Below are 23,831 nucleotides of genomic sequence, written 5' to 3' on the forward strand. Positions count from 1 at the left end.
TTTAATCGCATCTAAATTAACATACAAATCTACTTAAATACAATGCGATGTCAATCCCATCTTTAGCAGAAAGATACATATACATGACTGAATAAAACCAGGTCAACAGCATTTATCACTTCCCTTCAAGATTTTATATTTTGAGTTAAACCTTGAATGCACGGGAAAATCAGATTCACCAAACACTCGGACAGTAAAAATCACGTACTGTACATTTCTTCAGCTTTATACAGGAAATTAGCAGGAGGATTATTTCTTTTTACAGGATCTACTGCTCAAAGTTTTCTATGACTCAACAATTTTGATCATCTTGTTGCAGTAGATGACTCCACACTCCATCATCAACTAAAGTATATGACGAGAAGTCCCCAAACTTGTTCATGAAACTGTTGACCACAAATTATGCATACAACCAATTAGCGAAATAAAGAGAGGTAGAGGGTAGAATTAAACTCGCAAAGCAACCTGTCAGCTAATAATCACACATTTTATAAAGATGCATGATCTTTTTAATAAAACTAATTCACAAGTTTCATTTGTACAGTTAATTTCTATTTTTCTTTTTTTATTTTACATATGAGGCCGTAGCCTGGGAATAAGAGAAAGGGTTAGATGTGCTGGAATTGGAATTTCAGACCAGTTAGATGTCACCTCATAAAGGTGACCACATGAACGAACTGATCGAAACTCCGGGTTCTTCTAGTATTTATATCTTATAGTTTAAACATCCTGTTATTACAAAGTACTATTCACATCTACCATCTGATATACACAAAGTAATCATAGCAGTGAGTTCTATAATGCAGAATCAGTTATGACTTTAGTACCAGGTTGAAGGGGTTTGGGGGTTTATTTCATATGGCTTTGTCAAAGTAAGTTAAAGAAAAGCAAACTAAAAAAAATATTAGAAAAACTGGCTATGATACTGACCATTTTCATCAAAGTTGACTCTCTCTCCTGAGGAAAATATATTGTAGAAAAGAGCCGCAAGAAAATATAAGAATGATGTGAGCAACAAAAATCCTTGGAATGATCCTACCAATTCAACAAAGAAACCAGCTCCAACTGTTCCCAAAATAGCAGCGAATGTTCCAGCAGTATTTGACAATCCTAAGGTCAGAAATAAAGGGATCATTATTTAAACATAATCAAACTGTGTCCTGCTCCATCCCCAAAAATAAATTAAAAAAATCTGCACACTTTTCTACTTTTCCACTAGAATCTAAAAATGCAATATGCTCCTAATAAATTCATAGAATTATGATCTACTTATCATTGCTCAAGTTCATTTCTTCAGAAAAATACTGGAAGTCCAAGTACCGAGATATTTATTTAAACAGCGGTTAACAATTTACTTTCGTGCCATTAAACACAGGCATCATATACAAAAATTCTACCAGGCAATGCACATGACACATCATAAAGAGGAGTTAGCACTTACAACAAGCGCACAAGAATAAGTGTTCAAAGCACTGGTAACAACAATTTATACTTTGGTGGACAAATTTAACATGGACCATTTCACTTGTATCATGAAGTTTAACACAGGCATCATATACAAAAATTCTACCAGGCAATGCACATGACACACCATAAGGAGGAGTTAGCACTTACAACAAGCACACAAGAATAAGTGTTCAAAGCACTGGTAACAAGAATCTATACTTCGGTGGACAAATTTAACATGGACCATTTCACTTGTATCACGAAGTTTATCACTTAAGGCAGTTTATTCTAAAACTTTTCATTTGGAGAAAACAATGAAACAAAAATTGCATGCTGATGCAAAGGAATCACCATACCATGTAAAACACCAGAATAATGTGGAGCAATCTCCTGGTAACAGAAACAAAAGGGAGAAAGTTAGATGAATGCAAAAAATTCATTCAATTGTATAATTTGCCTTTTGATAATTATTCAGTAATCCGACCTGAAGGTTGACAAGAAAACCACTGTGACTGAATGCTTTCAGCCCAACAGCTACACTTAGCCAAGCAGATGCAGTTGATGGACTTTTTGCTGTAGTTAAACCAATCAAAGCAATCGCAGCGCCAATAAAACCAATGGACTGCAGTAGAAAAGACACAGATTGGATGCTTAATAAGTAGAAAGGAAGCTCAGAACTAAATGAAGACCAAACAACCACCACTTGAAAAGGAGATAAAAGCACAATGCAACATGGTATAAGTAACCCATTTTTAAAGTTAATAGTATCATTTTCTTCCAACATTACCTGCATGATCTTGCGAGTCAAAGTAATACTGGTACCATTCCGTATCAATGTGTCTGACCATAAACCAGCAAGGTATCCTGTCAATGCCATCATGCTCCATGGAACGGCACTAAACCAAGCTGCTTGTCTGAGGTCAACATGATGAACCTACACCAAAATGTTCCTTATTTGCACCTTATAATAAGATAATATTCATGCACACCACACAAAATGAAAAGCTTGCTGTTAAGTTTTTGCCCTTACCGAGTTAAAGTAGATAGGCATCCATGAAAGAATAACAAAAAAGCCCTGCAAAAATAAGTTTGCAAAAAGGTTGAGTATTTGCAGATATGTAAACATAAGTGACAAAAGATGTATACTCTCTGAGAATTTGCCATTGTTAGAGAACTATTTGCCCAGTCAATTAATGTAATTTCAGCCTTTAATGCATCCAAATTCCTATAAATGTTCACATTGAATGAAAAAAGGGCCAAATCTATAAAATATTGTGTTAGGGGAGGGAATGTAGTGTGGTTATGAAGATGTGAAAGGCAAGGCAACAGCATTTTTTTTTTTTTTCAACTTGGAAAGAGGCTTATGGCAGAAAGGTCAGAGAGCATATTTAGAAAATTATTAACCTTATAACATACTACAGGGAAAGGAATGTGTTTTACCCAGCTATGCATGGCATTTGCAACAATTAGGGACCATGTTGGCATTTTAGAAAGCAATCTCCTGAATGGAGGAATTATTTTGGTCTCGGGATTGTTCCCCACTGCCTGAGATTTCTGTCTCTTGTTCATTATGTAGTCCAATTCATATTTTGATATCTGGGGACTTCGGTCTGGAGTACTTGATGTTGCAGATAACCATACTAAAACCCAAAGAAACCCGCACAGTCCAAAGATCACAAATGGTCCAAAAATGCCACCTTGGGACATGAGAATTGGGGACAATGTGAGTCCTATTGCATTTCCTAGCTGAAATCCAGCCATTGCAATTCCAACAGCCCTGGCACGTTCTGTTGGTGGAAACCATCTAAAAGAAAAAGTTCACACAATTTCTTCAGAAATTTGGCATCACCACACTGTTAATATGAAAATGAACTTGCTTGACGGCGCATGATTAAGGGTGATCATCATCAAACAGTAAAATAAGCAGACCACCAATACCTTGATACCATGTTGTTCATGCAAGGAAGAGCCACACCTTCTGCAACACCAAGCATAGCTCTGGCAAAAAGCAAAGGCCACAAAGACTTTTCAGCAGCCCATGGTGTAAGAAATGTAGCTAATGACCACAATGCCACTCCCCAGGCCATCACAACCTTACCACCATAATAGTCCACTAATGCACCTCCTGCTATCGGTGAAATCAAGTATCCCCACAGAAAAGATGACTGCAACAAATTTTAAGTGGTCACTTAGTTTTCGAAAACATAATTCTAAAAAACCCATGTGCCCAAATTTGATCATGTAATGAAAACCACTTGACTAAGCTTAGTTGTTTCTACCAATTAGAAGAACCTAAAGTAAGAAACATGCCTGCATTTAAGGCTAGCTTTGGTTGTTATCTTTACTACTTGCACTTTGCTATCATTTAAGTTTCAAAGTAACAAAACCGAATATTTAATCGAGAGAAGAAAAACAACGGTCGGCTCCAAAGTAATAAAAGAGCTACCTGAACAATGCCGGAAAACGATCGGCTCCAACCATGAGCAAGCGACAACGGCACAATCGCCACTGACATCACGACTCTATCCGAATTACAAAGCGCCAGAGCTAAAGCCAGCATCGCCACCACTTTAACACGCTCAGACGTGATAAACTCTGCGAAACTCGATGACTCAGCCCCGCTTTTGATCGGCAACGAACCGAACTGAGCATCATTGGATGAAAACCTAATTCGACGAGATAGAACCCTCCTCGACTCACCCGAGTCATCTCGAAGATGATGCGGAACTCTCACACCGATCCTCGAGTTTACATTTCCGAAGCATTTAAGTTTTGAAAACTTGATGAAATGAGAAGGTAATTGCAGTTTAAATTGCTTAGATCCGAAAAATTTTGGGTTTTTAAAGCTATTATGAGTAAAATTGCGACCTTGTCGATTCAAACAGAGCGTTGAGTTCATCTTTGCAGTAACAGCCGACTGCTGACTCGAGAAGCTGTAGCAGCCTTGATTATATACACTTAATCTTGTAAAATGACTCAGCTACCCCTTCCTTTCCTTGAAGTGTGGAAGGAAGAATCATAAATTTTGATAAAGTTAGGGATAAATTGGGAAGTTCGGAAAACTTGTGATCTTATTTATTATCAGGTGACAGTCAAATTGTTTCTTGATAACGGATTGGGATTCGTTTGATAAAGATTTCGTTTGTTTCAACAATGATTCCGACATGATATCAGGAAGGCAAAACGCTATCACTTATGCAAACAAGTTGGGAAGGCATTGCTATGCACGTACACGTTCTTCGGCCGTCGCGTGGCTTTACAACGAAACATCCCCTCTTGGATGGTGTACGTTGAAGTATAGGCCAAGGAAGAAAGAGAGCTAGCCCATTTATATGAACGGAGAGGGTTTCCTTATCCCGGTGATGCTGAGGCAATGGAAGAGTTCATTGCTAAGGGAGGCATGGTTGGAACTACGATTCGGCTGAAAGGGATAGTTGAAATAGATAAAGATTCGTTTAATTATCAGAAGGAGATGCAGAACAAGAAGTTTGAGCGGGAAGCAATGAAGCTGTGGCTCAGGACGAGGAATGATGTTATTTTGGAGCTTCAGGAGAAGGGTAAGATGTTGACGGAGTGATTTCTGCTATAGCATTCAGGTTGATGTATTCCTTAGTTTTTTTTTTTTTTTTGGGGGGGGGGGGGAGGGTTTGCATGGATTTCTTCGTATCTTATTTACAGACTGAGTTTCCTGGAAGATCCAAGTTATGTGTAGTTATCCATGTTTTGCAAATGTGCTTTGATTTTTACTGTAGTTAGAGCATAATCAAAATGGAGATGGATTGAAGGTGTTTTGTGCTTGTCTTGTTCACCTTTGCACTGGAATTTTTCCATTGGCATCACAATTTTCATGGCAAAAAAGTTATCAGAGAGCCGAACATGAACGTCGACAGCTTGCACGTGGAATTATAAAACTTGAGAGCTATCACAGATATGTCGTATTACAATCGGATTTGTCTGCTGGTGAAAGCATATTGCATAGAATAGACGAATATCATTGATCTTGGTATTTGGGAAGGCTGGTCCTTTTCGGGAAAGAAGTCGTCATAGAGAAAGGCATTTTGCTTATCTTTTATGCTCTGTAGTCTTTTCTGGGACAACAAGCAAGGTGGAAAATAATGTTTGCCATCAAAAGTTTTTGTTTTATATGTGAGAACTAATCATGCAAAGCGATGATTCCTATCATTCCATGTCTAAGGCAAGTCCATCTTATGAGAACAATGGGAACTTATCCAAGTAAGGTTCAAAAAGGGAAAAATAAAAGTACTTACCAATCGAATTAAAATTTAATTTAATTGGTTCATGCAAATCATCTTTAAAAAATTACATTTAACAGTTTTAAGAGTCGAATTTCGTACCTATAATTCTTTCCTTTATTCTCATATTTTTGCAACGGAAGAAAGTAGTTGCCAATCCATCACTGGAAAAGGGGGAAAATCTGAATAATTTGATTTCATTTCATGTAAATACTAAGCTACATTTCTGCAACAATTCTCACTATACTAACAATATGAAGATACTGCTCCATTTTTTCCATTGCTGCATTATTAGAAAAACATATGATTAGCACAAGAAAGCTGACCATTTGATGTGGTGTTTTTATTTTTAATCTATATAACAAGGAGAAATACATTCATACACGTTTTTACAACATAATCTCTTACTTTTGACAAATTTAAGAGTCATTACAGTACAATCCCACTTACAGTGTTTGAGTTTCTTGGCCTACTTCTTCCAGATTTGCTTCTCCTATAACTCCTCAATGGCGTCAAGTAGAACCGTAATAGCCCATTATCAGGGTTGTTAGGAGAATACCTGAAACTCCTATTCTGCAACAGCATAAAATTATCCCTTCTCTTCTCACCATCGCCTTTAGACTCAGTCACACTCATTCCACAGAGAGATGATCCATCGACTGAATTCCGAGCACTAACACTATACCTCCGCATAAGCTTCTGGCTTACAATACTCCTACTTGCATCTCCATTGGCTACCCTTCTAAAATCTGCAAAGATTCTGCTAGCGTCCCATAAGCCACATTTCCTCCTATACCTTTACCTTCATCTCCATTGGCCAACCTTCTCAGCTTTTGCAATGACTCCGCCAGTGTCCCTTCACCTACAGTTCCTCTAATATCTTCATCTCCATTAGCCATCCCCCTAAGCTTCTGCAACGACTCTGCTAGCCTCCCATGACCCACATCTCTTCCAATATCCCTCTCCTTATCTCCAAATTCACTCTGTTTTCGCCTCTGTATCAAACCCCAGATACTCCAAACATTTTTCCACCCCATTGTCTTCTTCAAATTAAAACCTTTTTGACCAACCCCTGCAGCAACAAAGTCAACATCCTTAGAACCAGATTCCATATTAGAATACCAATTGGAATCCCTCAATTCCTTCTCGGTAACCAACAGCTTCGCCCCGTGAAACAATCCAACAGTCTCAGGAGACACTTTAGCATTCAAAATCGAAGATTTAACTCCCTCAGCTTCCTCCAGGCTAATCTTCCTATTCGACGCTGACCGGTCAAAACTTCTCCTCCTTCGAGTCAAAGAATCCGCATAATAATCTCTCGTTTGAGCTGACCCACCAGGGTTACTCCTTTCTTCCTCTTTTACCACACTCAATCTCTCTTCCCCAGCAGCATTCCCTTCCTTGTTAACCTTTGGATTCTGCTTTCCAATCAAACAACCGTCCCAAGAAGCCCTTGGCTCATCAAAGGAAAACCTTGAATCATCAACAGATAAACGGCCAATATCAACTAATAATCGAGGATCAGTATCACAAGATCTTCTCCCAAACAACCCATATTCCCCGATCTCCGACTGAGTTTCTCTTAATCCCCTTTTGTTTGCCTTCTCAAGAACCAAACTCTCAATTTTCTCCTTCTTTTTCCTCTGTTTGTTCCCCCATTTCCTCAATTTCTTGCTAAAAACCGAAGCTGCTTCCCATAAAGATTTCCCTGAAGTTTCTTTGCTTCCCCATTCGAGATCTATGAATTCCTTCATCGTTTTTAACTCTCCTTCTTCTTCCTCTTCTTCTTCAAAGCCTTGAAAAGCTTCAACTTTTGAAGGATAGTGGTTGAGATTGGGGGTTTTTATTTTGTCATCGATGGCGAAAAGGTCGTGGAGGGTATTATGAGCCCTTCCGTCACAAGATTTACGGCGAGGCTCGGAGGCGGCAGAGGAGGAGGAGGATGGGTTAGGGCCGCCGGAGCAGGATTTGGACCGGCGGAGCTGGGAGGTTGAAGTGGAAGGAACAAGCGTCGTCGTGGGAGAGTTGTTTCGGATGCCAGCAAGGCGTTCCCGGAGACATGATGCGCAGAAGCCAGTGACGGGTGTGGTGGTAGGGTGGCAGTGGCAGCTGGGGAGACGGTGGCGGTGAGTTTGGGTCTGGAGCTGCAGAGTCATAGCTTGAGCACAAGCAATGAGCTCATGCTCAGAGAGAAAAAAAAAAAAATGATAGAATGTGAAACAGAGAGAGTAACACTACTCGGAAGAGAAAAAGAAAACCCTCGTTAAACCCTTTCTAATTTTGGGTTTTATTGTCTAATTACTATTTAAATAGTGGATTTATCTAAATTACCTCGTTTCATTTATATTTATATTTTTATTCTTTTCCTCCAAATGGTAATACATACTCCCCTTTCTATTTTTTTTATTAGATATCTTAAAATTATATATTTTTATTTTTTATATTTTAAAATTTTTTTATTTTGTAATATTAAAAACATAAAATTTTAATTTTATTGAAAAAAATTAATTTTAATATTAAATATATTAAAATTTAAATTTTTTTAAATTTCCTAAAAATTAATACAAAACAAAAAAATAAAAATGAAGAAATAGATTTTTGAACAAGTAAATGATAATATATGCAATCTTATAGTACATACAAAATCAATAAGGGGGCTCCAAATTATTGGTTGTAATCTAATCATAAGACACCAATTTGTTTTTTGCACTCTGAAGTTTTCTTCTAAAATAAATGGTATTCATTACAGAAATAAAATTTAATTATTAATTTTCTTAGTGTAGGCTGTAGGGACAAAATAATGGACCTTCAAAAATAAAATCAAACAAATAATGCAAAAAAGATAACCTTGTGCTACTACTTTATATATTACTATAAACCATTAATGAATGCCTTGCTCTACTGGTTTTTCATAAAGTAGGTTGCGGCCTTAAGGGGTGCAATAATATTTATAGGTGAAAAAAAATAAAGAAAATTAAATTTTAATTTAAAATTATAGTGTTTGATTTGAATTATTTTTTTATTTGATTTGAATTAAATTAAAATATTAAAAAATATATATTAAGTTTGGATAAAATTTTAAATTAAGATGTAAAAAATAAAAAAATTTTGAATCAAATTTAATAATATATTTTGATTAATTTTTATACATACTTAAAAATTTTATAAAATAAAAACAACTATTTTATATATAAATATATTAAAAATTATAGTAAAATAATATATATAATTAAATTTAAAAAACAATGAATTAAACCGAATTATAAAATTAGATTATGATCAAATCGATTTTTTTTAAAAATCAATTTGAGTTTTAATCAAATTTTTAAAATTTATAATATTATATATTTGTTTTAAAAAATAAATCAAATACAAAGCCCATACTATTTTTCAAGCCGCCCGCTTCTAGAAAAAATTAGGCTAAACAGGCTTCAAATGAAGTCAAAGATTGATCCGCTTGATTCCAATGTCCATGTGTATTTTCAGGTCCAATCCAACCCAACCCGGTTGAATTGCCGGGGACTGCGATAATTCTTTTATCTGATAGCTTTCAGTTTTCACAATCTCCGCTAGAGAGCTAACAAAATCGAACATGGAAAGGGTCAAAAATTTCCTGGAACTAAACAAAGAGGAAGCAGCGAGTGTGTCTCAACTCACTATTCACCCTCACCGAGTCGGCTCCCAGTGCAGCTTCTATGAAGATTTCGCCTTACGTGGCATCCGTGTCGATCGAGTCGAGCCTGGCTTCGTTTCCTGCAGTTTCAAAGTCCCTCCTCGCCTCACCGTAAGCTATTCAAAAATCCCATCTCAAATTCCATGGAATTAGAATTATATGAGATTTGGGTTGATTTCTTTTCCCTTTTTTTTTTTTAATAAATTAACGTTGACAGGATAAAAATGGAAATTTAGCAACAGGTGCTGTTGCGAATCTTGTTGATGAAGTTGGTGGGGCTGTTGTCCATGTCGAAGGTCTTCCTATGAATGTTTCAGTCGACATGACCATCTCGTTTCTCGGAACAGCTAAGCTCAATGTAAGTCAGCTTTGTTATGAGATTAATCAAGAATCTCTATGTCCTTTAATGTTGTGAGTTGCTTTGAATTTAGTACTAATAATTTCCATAATGCTTCATCATTTCTCAGAATGCATTGAATTTAGTGCTATTTCTTGTTTTGTGGCATGCTATTTGCTTTCCGGTTCGATTTTGTTACTCAGTTTGATAATGAATTTGAGTCTATTGGGTTATTATTCACTATCTGAATTTGGACTGATTGAAAATGAAGAGTGTATTAGTATAAAGTTGTAACAAGGATGTGAGATTGAATCTCGCCCTTTCTTGAGGATTTTGATCTGTAGAGGTGGAAGAGGATCTATGACATGCCTCCTGTTGTGAAGCTGATGGGGGAAATGATAACATATTTTTCTATAATCCCACTGGTTTTTGATAGTCAGTTCCGTTCCGTCCAAGATTATGATCCTTGTCAGGCAGAACGAAGGGCCTGCCATTGATACTTCTTTTTCTTTTAGACTAGTTAGCTGTTAGAGAATTTGGTTATACCTCTTTTAATATGATTCTGATTCCTGGGAGGCAATTTGCAGGATGAGTTAGAGATTACCTCAAAGGTTTTAGGACAAAGAGGAAGTTATTCGGGAACAAGTGTTCTTGTGAGAAACAAGGTAACAGGGGAGTTAATTGCTGAAGGTCGGCATTCATTGTTTGGTAAACAAGCTAGCAAACTCTAGTTCCACTCCAAGTTTCTGTAAGAAAATCCTTCTAGGGCACTGGTGAATGTTGTAGTACTACTTTGTACTGAACTGCTTTCTTGCAAGTATGTTATGTGCTTTTTAACTTCATAAAGATTCTGTATTGTGGCAAATGTGTAAGTTCTTATAACTTCTGTCACAATTTTTCTTTCATTATTGGTTGTTTGTGATAATTCAGATTATTGAGGGGATTCAAATTGGCACATGAAATGGAGGGGGAAACTAAAATTGTGTGGCCATTAGGGTCTTAAAGAACAATAGTTGCTTTAAATAACTTAATACCATTGCAAAAGCCAAAGGGTCAATGGTAAGCCCCATACACTCCAGTTGCATTTGTATTTCACTTTGTCACGGGGGACATGAGCTGACATTCTGTCATCTATCTTTCTCGGCCCCAACTTTGCATATGCCCTCCAACTTTGAGTTAGAAACCGTTGCATAAACCATCATGGATGGAAAATATGTAATGAAGTGGTTTTTGCTTTGTCATAACATATGCTCTCCAACTTTTTCATCATGTTTGGTTGTATGGTATATCACATTCTTTTGAAACATTAACATGAAGAGACCGAATTTCATGCATGATAAGGGGGGATATTCTTCTTCATAAGCAGCGAGAGAATAATTTACAGTTGCTTCAACAAGCTAACATTTATGATCAACGAAGAGTGCGCACTGCCCTTTTATATGTGTACCAAATGGCACTGAAGAAAAAAATTTTAAATTTAGAAAACTTAGCCATGTCAAGAGCCAGAAGAAGTTATCAACCTGACCATAATTTATGTTGTCTGGTATCCACCTGGGCTTCCCATTCTTAGCAGTCACACTGGTAACAATAGTTACAAGCAGAGAGCTCAAGTTGGCACCAAGAGCAACAGTAGTGAGTGACAGAGCAGAGCAGAAACTTCTCATTGCATCAGGTGCTTGTTCATAGAAAACTCCAACTGTCCAATGGATGTAAAAACCTCTGCACACCCTATCAGGAAATACTGTGGAACTTGCCAAAATATTGTCATAGGGATTTCCTTTAGTTCGTAGTAGTCGTGCGTTTCAATCATTTCCAGTCTATTATGTTCCAGAAGTCCTGCAACTAGCATGGCATATGTAGATATGTCAAAACCTGATTTGAAGTTTTATAGGCCAAATCCAAACTCATAGGTGGCAGAAGCAATGGCCCCTTCTTAAAAGAGGTTCGATTCATTCAAAATGGGCTTCTCAAGTAGCCCATCTCAGATTACGGGTTCGACCCGGACCAATACCTTTTTGAGAAGCCTTTTGCAATTATAAATTTTGCCGAATGAAGGTTTTGTATAGACTTGTTTTTTACGACACACACCGGATAGACCTGCAAGAGACAGCGATGATTTACCCAAAATAGCCACCCTCTTTGTTTGCATGGATTCAATTTACTCTTACCATATTCCTTTTCAATTTTTTTAAGGGGACGTTTGGACACACCTGTGCATGAGTCCAGTGGCAAATAGTCTGCTAAAGAGCACCTAAATATAATGTTGGTGTGTAAATCTACATCTTTTGAAATCAATTCACCCTAATATATCAAATTTAATTCGTATAAATTTGAATATTAATTTAATTTATTCATATAATTATTTTTAAAAAATAATATTTAATAATTTTAAATTTTAACATCTATGATTTTTATTAAAAACATTTAAAGAAAAAACTTATGCGTTATAGGCGTACATATAAATAATATCATCTTTGTAAAATGAGAACAATACTTTTTCCTTCCTAGATTGCAAAATTATTGTAAGTTGAAAAAGCACCATAGCTGAATTTAAGAATGTTAATGAGCAAGATATGATGCATAGAACATCTTTCATTTTTATTCTTAATTTTTTATACTATATTTATTTCATATTTATGTTCAACAAATATTTTAAATTTATTTTCATTTTTATCTTTATAGATATTTAATAAGTATAAGCAATTTTTATACATGTAATTCTATAAAAAAAATAAAATAAATTTTATTTTTTATTTTTATTTTACACATTTATGTAAATTTGTCATTAGTATATATTTTTAAAATACAAATATATTAATTTTAATTAATATAAAATAAAATTTATATTATTAAATAAAAAAATAATTTGTTAAATATATATAATATATATATACAAGATAAAAGTTATATTACTCATTTTTATATTCATATTTAATAAAAAATTTAAAAATATATACATTTTTATTTTCAAAATTTTATACTCGTCTTTATTTTTATTAGAGTAAAAAAACTGATTCTTCATTAAATTTGAGTAAAATTGGTATATCTGGCTACATTGTACATTGCCACGATTGAACCCATTGTCCTTAATTCTCAATCACACTGCGTGTCCGACTTTTCCACTTTTGGGAAAGAACCCATTGAAAAGGAATCTTTCCCTTAATGGAAAACAAACCTTTTGACGGTGCTTCAGTTATCATTATCTCACATAAATATTTTGCAATCGCTTTCTCCCTTACCTCCGAATTGCTTGAATGGGTCAATGCACCCTTTTTCCTCGAGAAAAAAGGCGGAAGTCGGAATTGATTTTTTTTTTTTTTTTTTTTTGCGTACCGTGTAATTGATATTTTGTCATTTATGACAGGGAAAAAAAAAAAAAAAACACCCTGAAATTTGGACATTGAATTTTCATTCCACTTTCATTGGAGTTGCTGTCTGAAATTTGCTAAGTTACTGTTCACAATAAGGGGAATTTTATTTTTGATATAACAAATTTAGGAATAAATAAATATTTAATTTTTTAATTTTTTTAATTAAAATAAAAAATATAGTATTTGATAACGTAAAAAATAATAATTTTTTAATCATATTTTAAAAATAATTTCAAACAAAAAATTATCAATTAAATTCAAATCTAAAACTGAAAAAAAAAAAAACAATCTTACCAATTATCTCAATTTTGGTAAACTCATTTGATGAAATAATAAGAGGAAAATTGAAGAACAACAATGAGACAAACAGCCGTTGAACACCCAAAAAGAATATTATTAGTATTTTATAATAATAGAAGATTTTGATTGAAGTATAAAAGAGAAAATTTTGATGAATTCAATCTTAATTTAATTTATTCATACATTTTATTTTTAAGATTTAATATTTGATAATTTAAACTTTATATTATTTTTCTCCAAAGTACGACGCTACCTGTCTAAGAAAATAAAAAATTTGGTGCAGCAGCTAATTTGAAAATTTTGCAGAGAACCAGCCAACTACTTTTATTATTGTGAGATCAGAAACTATTTCTAACGAATAAAAAAACTTTTTTTTAATTGAATTAAGTTTGCTGCTGTTTCCAACTTGTGTAAGCGTTGAATAAAAATAAAAAAGAATGTGGAATATAAATTATGAAGGGCAAATTCTTGTTTTTTTGACAAGTCAATGGACACGTTTTCTCATTGAATTTGGTACACGATTCGAGGTGTCCACAACAAAGGCTGACGATGGAGCAGGACCGGCGGGCCCTACCCTAATAGCCACCTAAAGTCCCGAAGTCACACATGTTACACGTGGCACTCGGGAATCTTTCCTACTGGATCTTAACTTCTCTCCTAGTCCAGCCCAAGCCCAGCTTAGATTGCAATAGCTTTGATTTCTTTTAACCAAAAAAAAAAAAAAATTACAGCTACATTCATATTTTAAGAAGTGCAATATCCATGACTAAAATCTTTACTACCTACTAAAAATGTTAGAGTATTTAGATGATTTTTTTTACTAAACAATATTATTAATATACTGATTGATTCGACGAGCATTATGAATTCGATCTTTGTGAGAAATTTTAAATGCATCAAATTGATGTGAAAAAATATGATTTTAAAATCGATTAAAATAAATTTCAAAATCATTTCGATCATATAGACGAAATATATATTTTGATCATCTCTGAAAAAATTATAATTTTGAGCTTGTTGAAATTGATGTGTTAGATAATTTTTATTATTCAAAATTTTAATAAAATTTTTTTACATCTTGATGTTGATATTAGATTTTTGATAAAAGGGTCAAATAGGTTTTTAAAATAAAATTTAATAATCATCTAAGTTTTTATATTTTCTCAATCAATTAAACTCTCAAACATTTATTTTTATCGATTTAATCTTTGTTAAAGTAAAAAAAAAAAAAAAAAACTATTTTCATCTAATCAGTGGTTTAATTGAATGAAAATTGATGTTTAAAAGTTTAATTTGGTGAAAACTAATATTTAAAAATTCAATTGATTTGAAATAAAATATTTAGGATTTGATTAATTGTAATAAGATATCCAAAATATAAATAATTATTAAAATTTTATTCGATAATTTTTTTAATTTTTTTACCTAGATTTTTTAAAATATATATTTTAAATGAGGGTGAAATAATAAATTGGACGGGGCTCTTAGCTTTAATGAATGATAGAGATTGAAAATGAGAAATGCATGTGGGATTCATTCAAAGTATTAATTCAACCACATTGGAGTTCCTTGAGTTGTTGGAACTCCATTATAAAGGGATTTATCAAAAAAAAAAAAAAAAAAGTCAAACACACTAACCCTTTTTCCAAAAAAAAAAAAGCCACCATTTGTTTATCCATTTAATTGTTTGCTAGTGCATATTTCAAACAGTTGTGCCTAAATGTTCTTAAACAATTTGTTGATCATTTGTCTATTATTTGAAAAAGAAAGCACTTGATCGAATAAAGGCTAAAGTAGCCATGATTGCCTTTTTTTTTTTTTTAACTACAATATTCATCAAGGACTTCAAAGAAAACCATCTCATTTTCAATAATTTTTAAAATTGTCAAAAATATATTTCATAATATATAAATAAATTCATTGAGAATTTTTATACACATTATTGAATCTAAAAATTATATGTAAAATTCATGCGTAACTGTAATTTTGATGAGTTTATTAAAAATTATTGATCACAAATTATAAAAAGAATTCTAAGATTTTAAAAATAAATGAAAAAAAAAAATTTGGAGCCCTTCATTCTAAGAAATCCTAATGAAAATCTAGACACCAATGATTTGGTAAGTAAAGCACTCCTATAACAAAGGACATTTAAAAAACCAATTTGTCCATTTATTTGAATAGAGTGAAATAAAGAAATAAGAAAGGTAGGTACTACCAAATACACCGCCATTCACAAATAAAGCAAATAATTTGTTGTTAGTTTTTTTTTTTTAAGTAACTTAGGGAAGATTCATATTTAATCTATGATGTATTATTCATTTTGATTCAAAAAATTAATTATTTTATCTCATAAAAAATTTATTATAAAATTAAGTTTAAATCTCTACATATATATCATTATTTATTTACATATTCTTTCAATGTAAAATTGAAAGCGTTATAATCTCTTCATCTTTAAAGCTTAATATCCTTGTCAAGGCGAGTCCAACTACTAGATTAAGATCACACCAGACGTTAGGATTATAAAAATAATTCGTCATCGTATAATATTTAGTGATTCTTATGATGTAGCACTTAATTCCCGTTGAGTCGAGTCAACCATTCAACTAAAATCATACTAGATGTTAAGATTTTACAGGTGACTTATCATCATATAGTACTTAATGACTCTCATGATATATTATTTACTTATCGTCAATTGATGATCATTTTGATACTATTTGTAAAGACTTGCACATAATTTGCTACGCATTATTTACTTTGACTTAAACGTCTCACAATTTTATATCATAAAAAACGTCTCATTAATTTGAGTTTAAATCTTTATATATATTATTCATTATTTACACATTCTTTCAATGTGAAATTAGAGACGTTACATAATTAATCATTTTTTTGAGTGTTAAGGTTTTTAAGCTTGGTGTAATATATTTTTTAATTGGTCTTCATTTATATTGAATTTAATAAATTTTATTTTTTTATAATCTTTTAATAAATTTGAACACAAAATGACTAAAATTATTTTTTATCGATTAAATTAACATTCTTTAGTAGGTAAATATTCATTTAAGTTGTAAATTGTAAAGAACCTACAAATGCTCTATATTTTTATGGGTGTTTTAGGTAGGGTTGAGAAAAAAAAAAAAAGAACAAAAAATTCAAAAGCTCAATATTTGATTAAGATAAAATTTAGATATTAAATCAATTTACTATTTTTTAGATAAATTGAAATAACATTAAAGTTAATACTAAAAAATTGTAGATTCAAAAATAATTATATGTTTAATAATTAAGTATAAATAATAAAATATTCAAATGGTAGATTATTGATAAGTAGTTGGTTTAATTTGTTAAGATTCATCTTCCTTGACAAAAAAATTTTAAGTTTGAGTCATATAGATGGTAATTTGTTGAAAGTATTTCGAATGCACGACCTATAATTATTTATCTTAAATTATTAAGTACGATATATTTTATCTTAATTTTAAAAATTAAACTAAAAAAATGATATATTAAAAAAAAAAAAAAAAAACATCTACAAAAGACAACAGCAGTGAAGCAGTTTGGTCACGTCAAAAGAGGACCGCTTTTGGTTGGATTGATTAAGGGCTCGTAGGTGAGGGAGGAGAGCAAAAAGAAATAATTGTGCACAACCAAGCACATTACATTTAAAATTATTAAAAATTAAATCTTAATAATTAAATTTAAAATTTAAAATAATTTTAAACATGTGTGAAAAAAAATCAAATGAGTTGAGTGATATATGCAATGCACTAATTTATAATACAATTTATCTAATAAATGGTACTTCATATTAATTTTTAGTCAAATTTGATTAAATATTATTAGAAAAATATTTCACTTAAAGGTTAGAATGTTTGATACAAGGTTAAACAATAGAAAATTTATATAATCTTATCTAATTTATTAATATTCATAAGATAATGATATAAATTCAATTAATTTAACTAAAATAAAGCAGTGAAATTTTATATTTTTAAAATATAAAAATAATAAAAAATTAATGTTGTCTATAATAATCAATTTCATTAATTAAGTTGTTAGTCCATTATTTTGATAGAACTTAAATTTAAAGAATTAAAACCAAAACCTTTATTATATTATATAATATTAAAATTTTAAATAAAAAATAACGTTGATAAAAATTTTCCATTGACATTAATAAAATATTTTAATTTTCTTATTATTATTTTATTAAAATAAACTAAATTAACCAATAACCAATGACCAACATTGCGCTAAAAAGCGAGTGGAAATGCGAGTGGCGGCGGTTTGTTGGTTGGGTTGGCCAAGGGTGTGCCAAAAGGCTCTAGCCAAGTTGAAACTAATCTCATGCGGTTGCTGCTACCATGTACGCTTTCTAACTTCCTACGTGGATCCAGTTCAATGGATCAATTATGACCCTGGCTAGTTAGGACTTGGCCTCCATCATGACCATGTATTAACCAACCAGATGCTCCCACGTTTCGAAATAAAGTCTAAGATGTAGCGGGACCCAGTGTTTTCCATCTTGAGATTGTAACCTGTGCAAATATATGGAAGACTGCCCAATGAAAGTGTTGTAACCGTGTGAGGGCCCCACTAATCAAGTTGCCCCATGTAAATTTACCGTTGATCTGGACCGTTCCTTTGTCGGCCACTCCTTGAAGCTGACCACACCTTTGCCCTTTTTTTTTTGTTTTTATTATTTTTGAGTAAAATTTATTTTGATAAAAGAATAATATTTTTTATGACATTTATCTTTTTATTAAAAATATAAATTTAAACATGTTCGATTTTTATTTATTTATTAAATTTAATAAATAAATTAAATATGAATAACAAATTATTTTATTTATTTATTTATATTCATAAATAAATTCATTTAATATTTATGAATAAATTTAATAAATATTTATTTATATTTTTATTTAAATTTCTTTTAAGATGATTACTTTATGATTAAATATTTTTTAATAAGATTTTAATCATAATTTAATATTAATACATTCAAAATTCTACTTAACATAAATTAAAAATTTTTTGTAATGTTTTAAAAAAAATTATTATAAATATAATTTTAATAACTTAAAATGGCCAATAAAGATTTTTTTGCTTATAATGTAAAGTCAGAAACTGTTTATAAATAGGCATGTCATCTTCCTTCTTAGGAGCTCAAGTCATTACTTTATAAGAGCAAATTTTTAGTTATTTGTTTATATATTTTTTTATGAACATATTTATTTAATATTTACAAACTTAAATGAATTAATCTCAAATCAAACTTGAATATTTTAATATCTAAATAAATTGAGTTTAAACATAATGTAATTTTTTTTATTGAATATAAACTATTATAAAAATTTATATAACCACATATATAATAATATTTATTTATATTTGATTCATTTTTATTTATATTTTATAATAAATTTTAAATTATCTTTTGAGATAAAATTTTTTAAATTAAATTTGTTATTTAAATTTTGTCATAAAGTATTTCATCATTCATTTAAAGATATGCATATAAGAAAAATAATTTAAATTTGATGGATATTTTTATTTTTATTAATATATTTTCTTGAAATTTTTGGTATTTTTATTTTACACAACTCAAAAATTAAAAAAAGTAGATGCCATTGAAAATGAAAATAAAAAAGAAAAAAGAAAAAAGAAGTTTAAAAAAGTGAAAGTGTACCAAAAAAAAATTAATGTTTTTATGCTTTTTTTCATAGAATAAAAAATTGGAATATTTATGATGAAGTACGAAAAAAAAAAAGAAATAAATTAAAGTGCAAAGAGAGAGAGTGTGTGGGCTCTATTTTATTAAGAACTTCCATGAGTTGCAGTATCCAATAACCCCAGACCCTCCAATCACAGCCCACCACCTTCTCCCTCTCTATTCAACTTTGGTTATTCGCTCTCATCCCAAAGATTTTAACAAATTTTTAGATTCATTCCTTGGAGCTTGGTAGTTTGCTTTTGAGCTAGTATATATTTTTTCTCCTCTTCTTTCTTTTCTTTGTTGCTCATTCGTCGAGGAGAAGGAAGGAAGAACATATATTTTCTCAGCTTTTCACACTGCTTCTCTATTAAATTCAGTGTGTCTTTGTTTTTCCCCAATTGGGTTCCCATATCCAACCTTTTTTGTTTCTTGGGTTCACCTCAGTTTCTTGCCTTCTGCTGTCAGCTTCTCACTTTTTGCCTTGTTGAGTTACCAGGGAAGTTGAAGTTAAGTGTTGGTTATCAGTTTTTAACTGTTTTCTGTCGTAACTATAGGGAGTTCCTATCCCAGTTTCTTTCGACTCTTTCAGGATATTTGCTCTTTTAGATCTTAATTGTGGTGTTAGGGTTCTTTGTTGGGATAGTTTGAGTGTTTTTACTTAAAAGTTACATGAATTTTGTAGATTTTCTTTGGAATTTTATTTTCTTTTGAAAGTGGGTTTTTTTCTAGATTCCTCGGGCATTGCCTGGAAAAAATTATTCTGATTCCTTGCAAATGCTCCATGATTTAACGCTGATATTTTTCCTTTGATACCCTCTACCTCTATGCATTTTCCCTGTAGTTTCTTGCTCTGTTTTTTTACAATTCCAATGGTGTAACTGAAATTCCATTCTCCAAGTGATCAATCACCTGAAACGATCATTGAATTAGGAACTTGTTTGGATAAAACTTTCATGTTTTGGTAGTATTTTGTGCTTAAATTTGATGTTATGAAGTGGGAAATGGAAATCCTGTCGCCCACATCTTATCACTCTAGCACAAATTGGTTTCTTGAAGACAGTAAAAGCACGAAATGGACATCAGCAGAGAACAAGATGTTCGAGAACGCCTTGGCGCTCCATGATAAGGATAGTCCTGATCGATGGCAGAAAGTGGCTGCAATGATCCCAGGGAAGACGGTAGGAGATGTAATCAAGCAGTATAGAGAATTAGAAGCTGATGTTAGCAGTATAGAAGCAGGGCTGGTTCCAATTCCTGGATATAGCACCTCTCCATTCACATTGGATTGGGTGAACAGCCGTGGCTATGATGGATTAAAACAGTCATATGGACTTGGTGGAAAGAGATCTTCATCGGGCAGGCCTGCCGAGCAGGAAAGGAAGAAGGGGGTTCCTTGGACAGAAGAGGAGCATAAGTAAGCTTTTATAGTGGTTTTAGTTGAGATATTTGAGTGATAAACTTGCATTTTAGTGACAAGAATGTTATGTTCCTTGATTTTTCACAGATTGTTTCTAATGGGCCTAAAAAAATATGGCAAAGGGGATTGGAGGAACATCTCACGCAATTTTGTTGTCTCTAGAACACCGACTCAAGTGGCTAGTCATGCTCAGAAGTATTTCATCAGGCAGCTTTCAGGGGGAAAGGATAAGAGAAGAGCTAGCATTCATGACATAACAACTGTCAATCTCAACGACACCAGAACTCCTTCACCAGACAACAAGGGAATTCCTTCATCGGAGCAGTCTTCAGGGCTCCCTCAGCAGCTCACTTCCGCTGCCATGCCCAGAACACATTTGCAATGGAATCAGCCTTGCAGTGGGGCAACAGTGGCTTTTAATTCGACTCAAGGAAATATGTCAATGTCCTCTCCTTATGGGATTCCCGCCTATGGATTAAAAATGCAGATGCAGAATCTGCACAGAAGTGCTGCTCATGAGTCTTATTTTGGACCTCAAAATTTGGTTTTTCAGATGCAATCCGCACAGCAATATCCGCACGGATGAGACAACACCTATTCTGAGTTTCTCCTGGCTGGATAAGCCATTCCTTCTTTCAGTTTATAAGTATAGCTGTCTTTGTACGTTTTTCATGGTTTTATGTGAATATATTATCAACAACTTGAGTTTAATCCATAGCATTCAAACACCAAGGGATAAGGTGAGTTTTGTTAGGAATTTCATAGTGTGAAGTGTGAAACTCAGGAAGATTCTTAAACATGGGTTTCCCTTGTATTTGAGATTCTGTGTTGGAATCTGATTGTCCCTTGGATCAAATTGCTATGCTGTATGGTAACAGTGGTGAGCTTATCCAGATTGCATCGAAAGATGGACATGCGTGTTTGTGTTAGGAATAAAGTTGTCCTAGAGTCTAGGAGTATCGTATGAAGCAAGACTGCATTACTTGCCTACTATTATTTGGCACCTGAATTAGTCTCCCAAGGATAAGATTGGCGCACTTGATACATGCATCACCAAGTAGGGTTGGAATTACAAGCTTACGTGGAGAAAAGAAGTAAACGAATAAGCATCTATGATCAGAAGTTTAAAACTTAGACTATTTTAGGCATGACTCTTTGTAAATATTTCAGAAATGTTTGCATTCATGTTTGCAGAAGTTCATCAATCTGATTGTAAACTTTTGGCTGTTCCATGTTGTAAATCTTAGTCATTTGATTCAAACCAATCATTCCAAGTTGCCAACAAAACTAAACTCCAAAATTTTCTGCTACGCTGAAGTCATGGGCAAAAGTTATGATCTATAGGTTGAAATCTTTAAAATTGCTGCACATTTCTGAACTGGTTTGGATACTTCATTATTTAACGAACGAAAGTTAAACACAGCCGATTGGATGATCAGTTCAAATTGACAAATTGGCTGAGTCACAGGGCACTCGATTTGGAATTCCATAGTATAATTCAAAGCTCAGTTCACTATCAACCTCTTTAGACTATTGGACTAACCCATTTTCGTACACCCCAAATGGCCTACTTGACAGTTCTTGACCTTCAAACCTTGTCCAGGCTGACTCCTTATTCCACTAACTTGAGCGTCATATTCTTCAATGCCTTCTCTTTCATTCTTGGTAATCTTTCTTCATTGCGAGATCTTTGTCAAGAGATCCTCTTCCAAAAGAAGAAAATTCCACCTTGAACTATAGATTATTGGTTACACTAATAGAATATAGTGTTCCAAAGCAAGATTCAGTCAGATTACCCTGCTGATTTCCTTGCTTTTTATATAATTTGATGTAACTTAATTATAAACGTCAACCATCATTCAACTTGGTTTCCTCGATAGCCATGATGACTTACGGTGACTCTTTCGCCATATCTGATTGCAGTTTAATCATGTGACCAAGAGTATGTAGGGCACTACAGCAAGTTATTGTAGCTCTTTGCTTTCATTATTATTGTTTGTATTTCAACATGATGACAAATGGAAAAAACAAAGTTCAATTCTGTGTGCTATTCCCATTCCCTTAAAACTTTCTTAAGTTGTTTTTTAGTATTTTGTTAATACTAGCATCTGTTGGTGGTTTACTATGCAGAAGGCAACCATCAAGAAAAGCCTACTAACCAACCAAAGTCTCTGGTATGTTGTATATTCAGTCCCACATATCAAGCATAGAATACAGACCAATATGGTCATTCCAAGTAGCCTTTTCTTTGAAGGTAGTCGTTATCTGGAACAACTGGCATCAACGTGGCATGATGACATGGAAAATGAAACACACGTGGACTGATGATGTGGTATAAATACTTGTACCCCAGTGTCGTTAATTAATGCTATCAAACCTTATAAGATTGTACACTGTTTCAAGTGAAACAAATTAGAATACAACAACGTATTTTGAGGCATCTTAGGACAATAGAAAATGATAAAACAGAAAGGACATACCATTGTCGTACGGAGTTTGGGATTTTGTTAAGAATCTGAGGAGGCATCAATTATGTGTCCTGATATTTCTTCTTATTAGACAAGACCCAACCCCCCCCCCCCCCCCCCGGTTTTTTTTTGGATCAATTCCATCCTCAGAAATGCATCCATGCATGCAAAGATGTCAACTTGATTTATGCTACTGAAAACACCATAAATCACCATCAAGAAAAAGGAGAGACAACCATTGACATAATTGTGATTTGGAAACCGTGAGAGATTGCTGTGCAACAACAATGTGATTGAGTTCATTCATAGGCAGCCTTTCAGGACAAGTCCAAAATGGCAAAATCAAGGATGAAGTTTGCTCATGGACCAGATGTTTTTTACCTTGATTGTTCAAAAACAAAAAGCACTGCTGGCTTGGGCCATGAAATTATTTAGCTTATAGGTTTCTCCTTGCTGCGTGTCAATCCAAAACCAAGACGAAACAAAGGATCACATGAATTGTCTCCGATGTTTATTGGCAGCTGTTTGATTGTCCTAAACCATGTCATTGGTAGTCGACTTCAGATTCATAGTTTCCAAAAACTACATCAGTTATTCCCCTTCCCCTCAGTTCCGGGCAACCAAGCAGCAATCAGAGCATCCACTTTTTCCAAAAGCCATGGCTTTATAACCAAGGGTCTTCCAGATATCAGGACCGCCATTGTAGGGATTCTGTCAGCAACTGACCTTATTAACTCACTTCCATTGCAGAGGATTGTTAGCTCTGAATTGTCTCCCGCAGACTCTGCATATGGTTCTTCACCAACAACTACAATGGCAAAAGAAAAGTTCTGCCCAG

General features: G+C 33.0%; 3 protein-coding genes and 2 pseudogenes across 3 annotated transcripts; 3 read left to right on the forward strand and 2 right to left on the reverse strand.

The window, feature by feature from the left end:
* Positions 1–33: 33 nt before the first annotated feature.
* On the reverse strand, positions 34–4,752 carry LOC111303716 (putative anion transporter 4, chloroplastic). Its single transcript, XM_022900125.2, has 9 exons — positions 3,893–4,752; positions 3,385–3,611; positions 2,887–3,250; positions 2,477–2,521; positions 2,234–2,380; positions 1,931–2,068; positions 1,803–1,836; positions 931–1,110; positions 34–386 (listed from the first exon to the last, which is right to left on the reverse strand). Exons 1-9 carry the CDS (start codon positions 4,343–4,345, stop codon positions 379–381), a joined length of 1,596 nt encoding a protein of 531 aa, XP_022755860.2. The 5' UTR covers positions 4,346–4,752; the 3' UTR covers positions 34–378.
* Positions 4,418–5,023, forward strand: LOC111302668 (uncharacterized; annotated as a pseudogene).
* A 937-nt stretch (positions 5,024–5,960) lies between these two features.
* LOC111302669 (protein OCTOPUS-like) lies at positions 5,961–7,964 on the reverse strand (annotated as a pseudogene).
* Positions 7,965–9,184: 1,220 nt separating this feature from the next.
* LOC111303719 (Thioesterase superfamily protein) lies at positions 9,185–10,638 on the forward strand. The gene is made up of 3 exons (XM_022900127.2): positions 9,185–9,483; positions 9,590–9,730; positions 10,297–10,638. Exons 1-3 carry the CDS (start codon positions 9,292–9,294, stop codon positions 10,438–10,440), a joined length of 477 nt encoding a protein of 158 aa, XP_022755862.2. The 5' UTR covers positions 9,185–9,291; the 3' UTR covers positions 10,441–10,638.
* An 8,561-nt stretch (positions 10,639–19,199) lies between these two features.
* LOC111303721 (transcription factor DIVARICATA-like) lies at positions 19,200–21,793 on the forward strand. Its single transcript, XM_022900128.2, has 2 exons — positions 19,200–20,522; positions 20,613–21,793. The coding sequence occupies exons 1-2, from the start codon at positions 20,098–20,100 to the stop codon at positions 21,109–21,111; spliced, it is 924 nt and encodes a 307-aa protein (XP_022755863.1). The 5' UTR covers positions 19,200–20,097; the 3' UTR covers positions 21,112–21,793.
* Positions 21,794–23,831: the final 2,038 nt, after the last annotated feature.

The sequence above is a fragment of the Durio zibethinus genome, chromosome 13 (genome assembly GCF_047325235.1).
Source record: "Durio zibethinus cultivar Kanyao isolate XHJ-2024 chromosome 13, ASM4732523v1, whole genome shotgun sequence".
In the NCBI taxonomy this organism is placed as follows: Eukaryota; Viridiplantae; Streptophyta; class Magnoliopsida; order Malvales; family Malvaceae; genus Durio; species Durio zibethinus.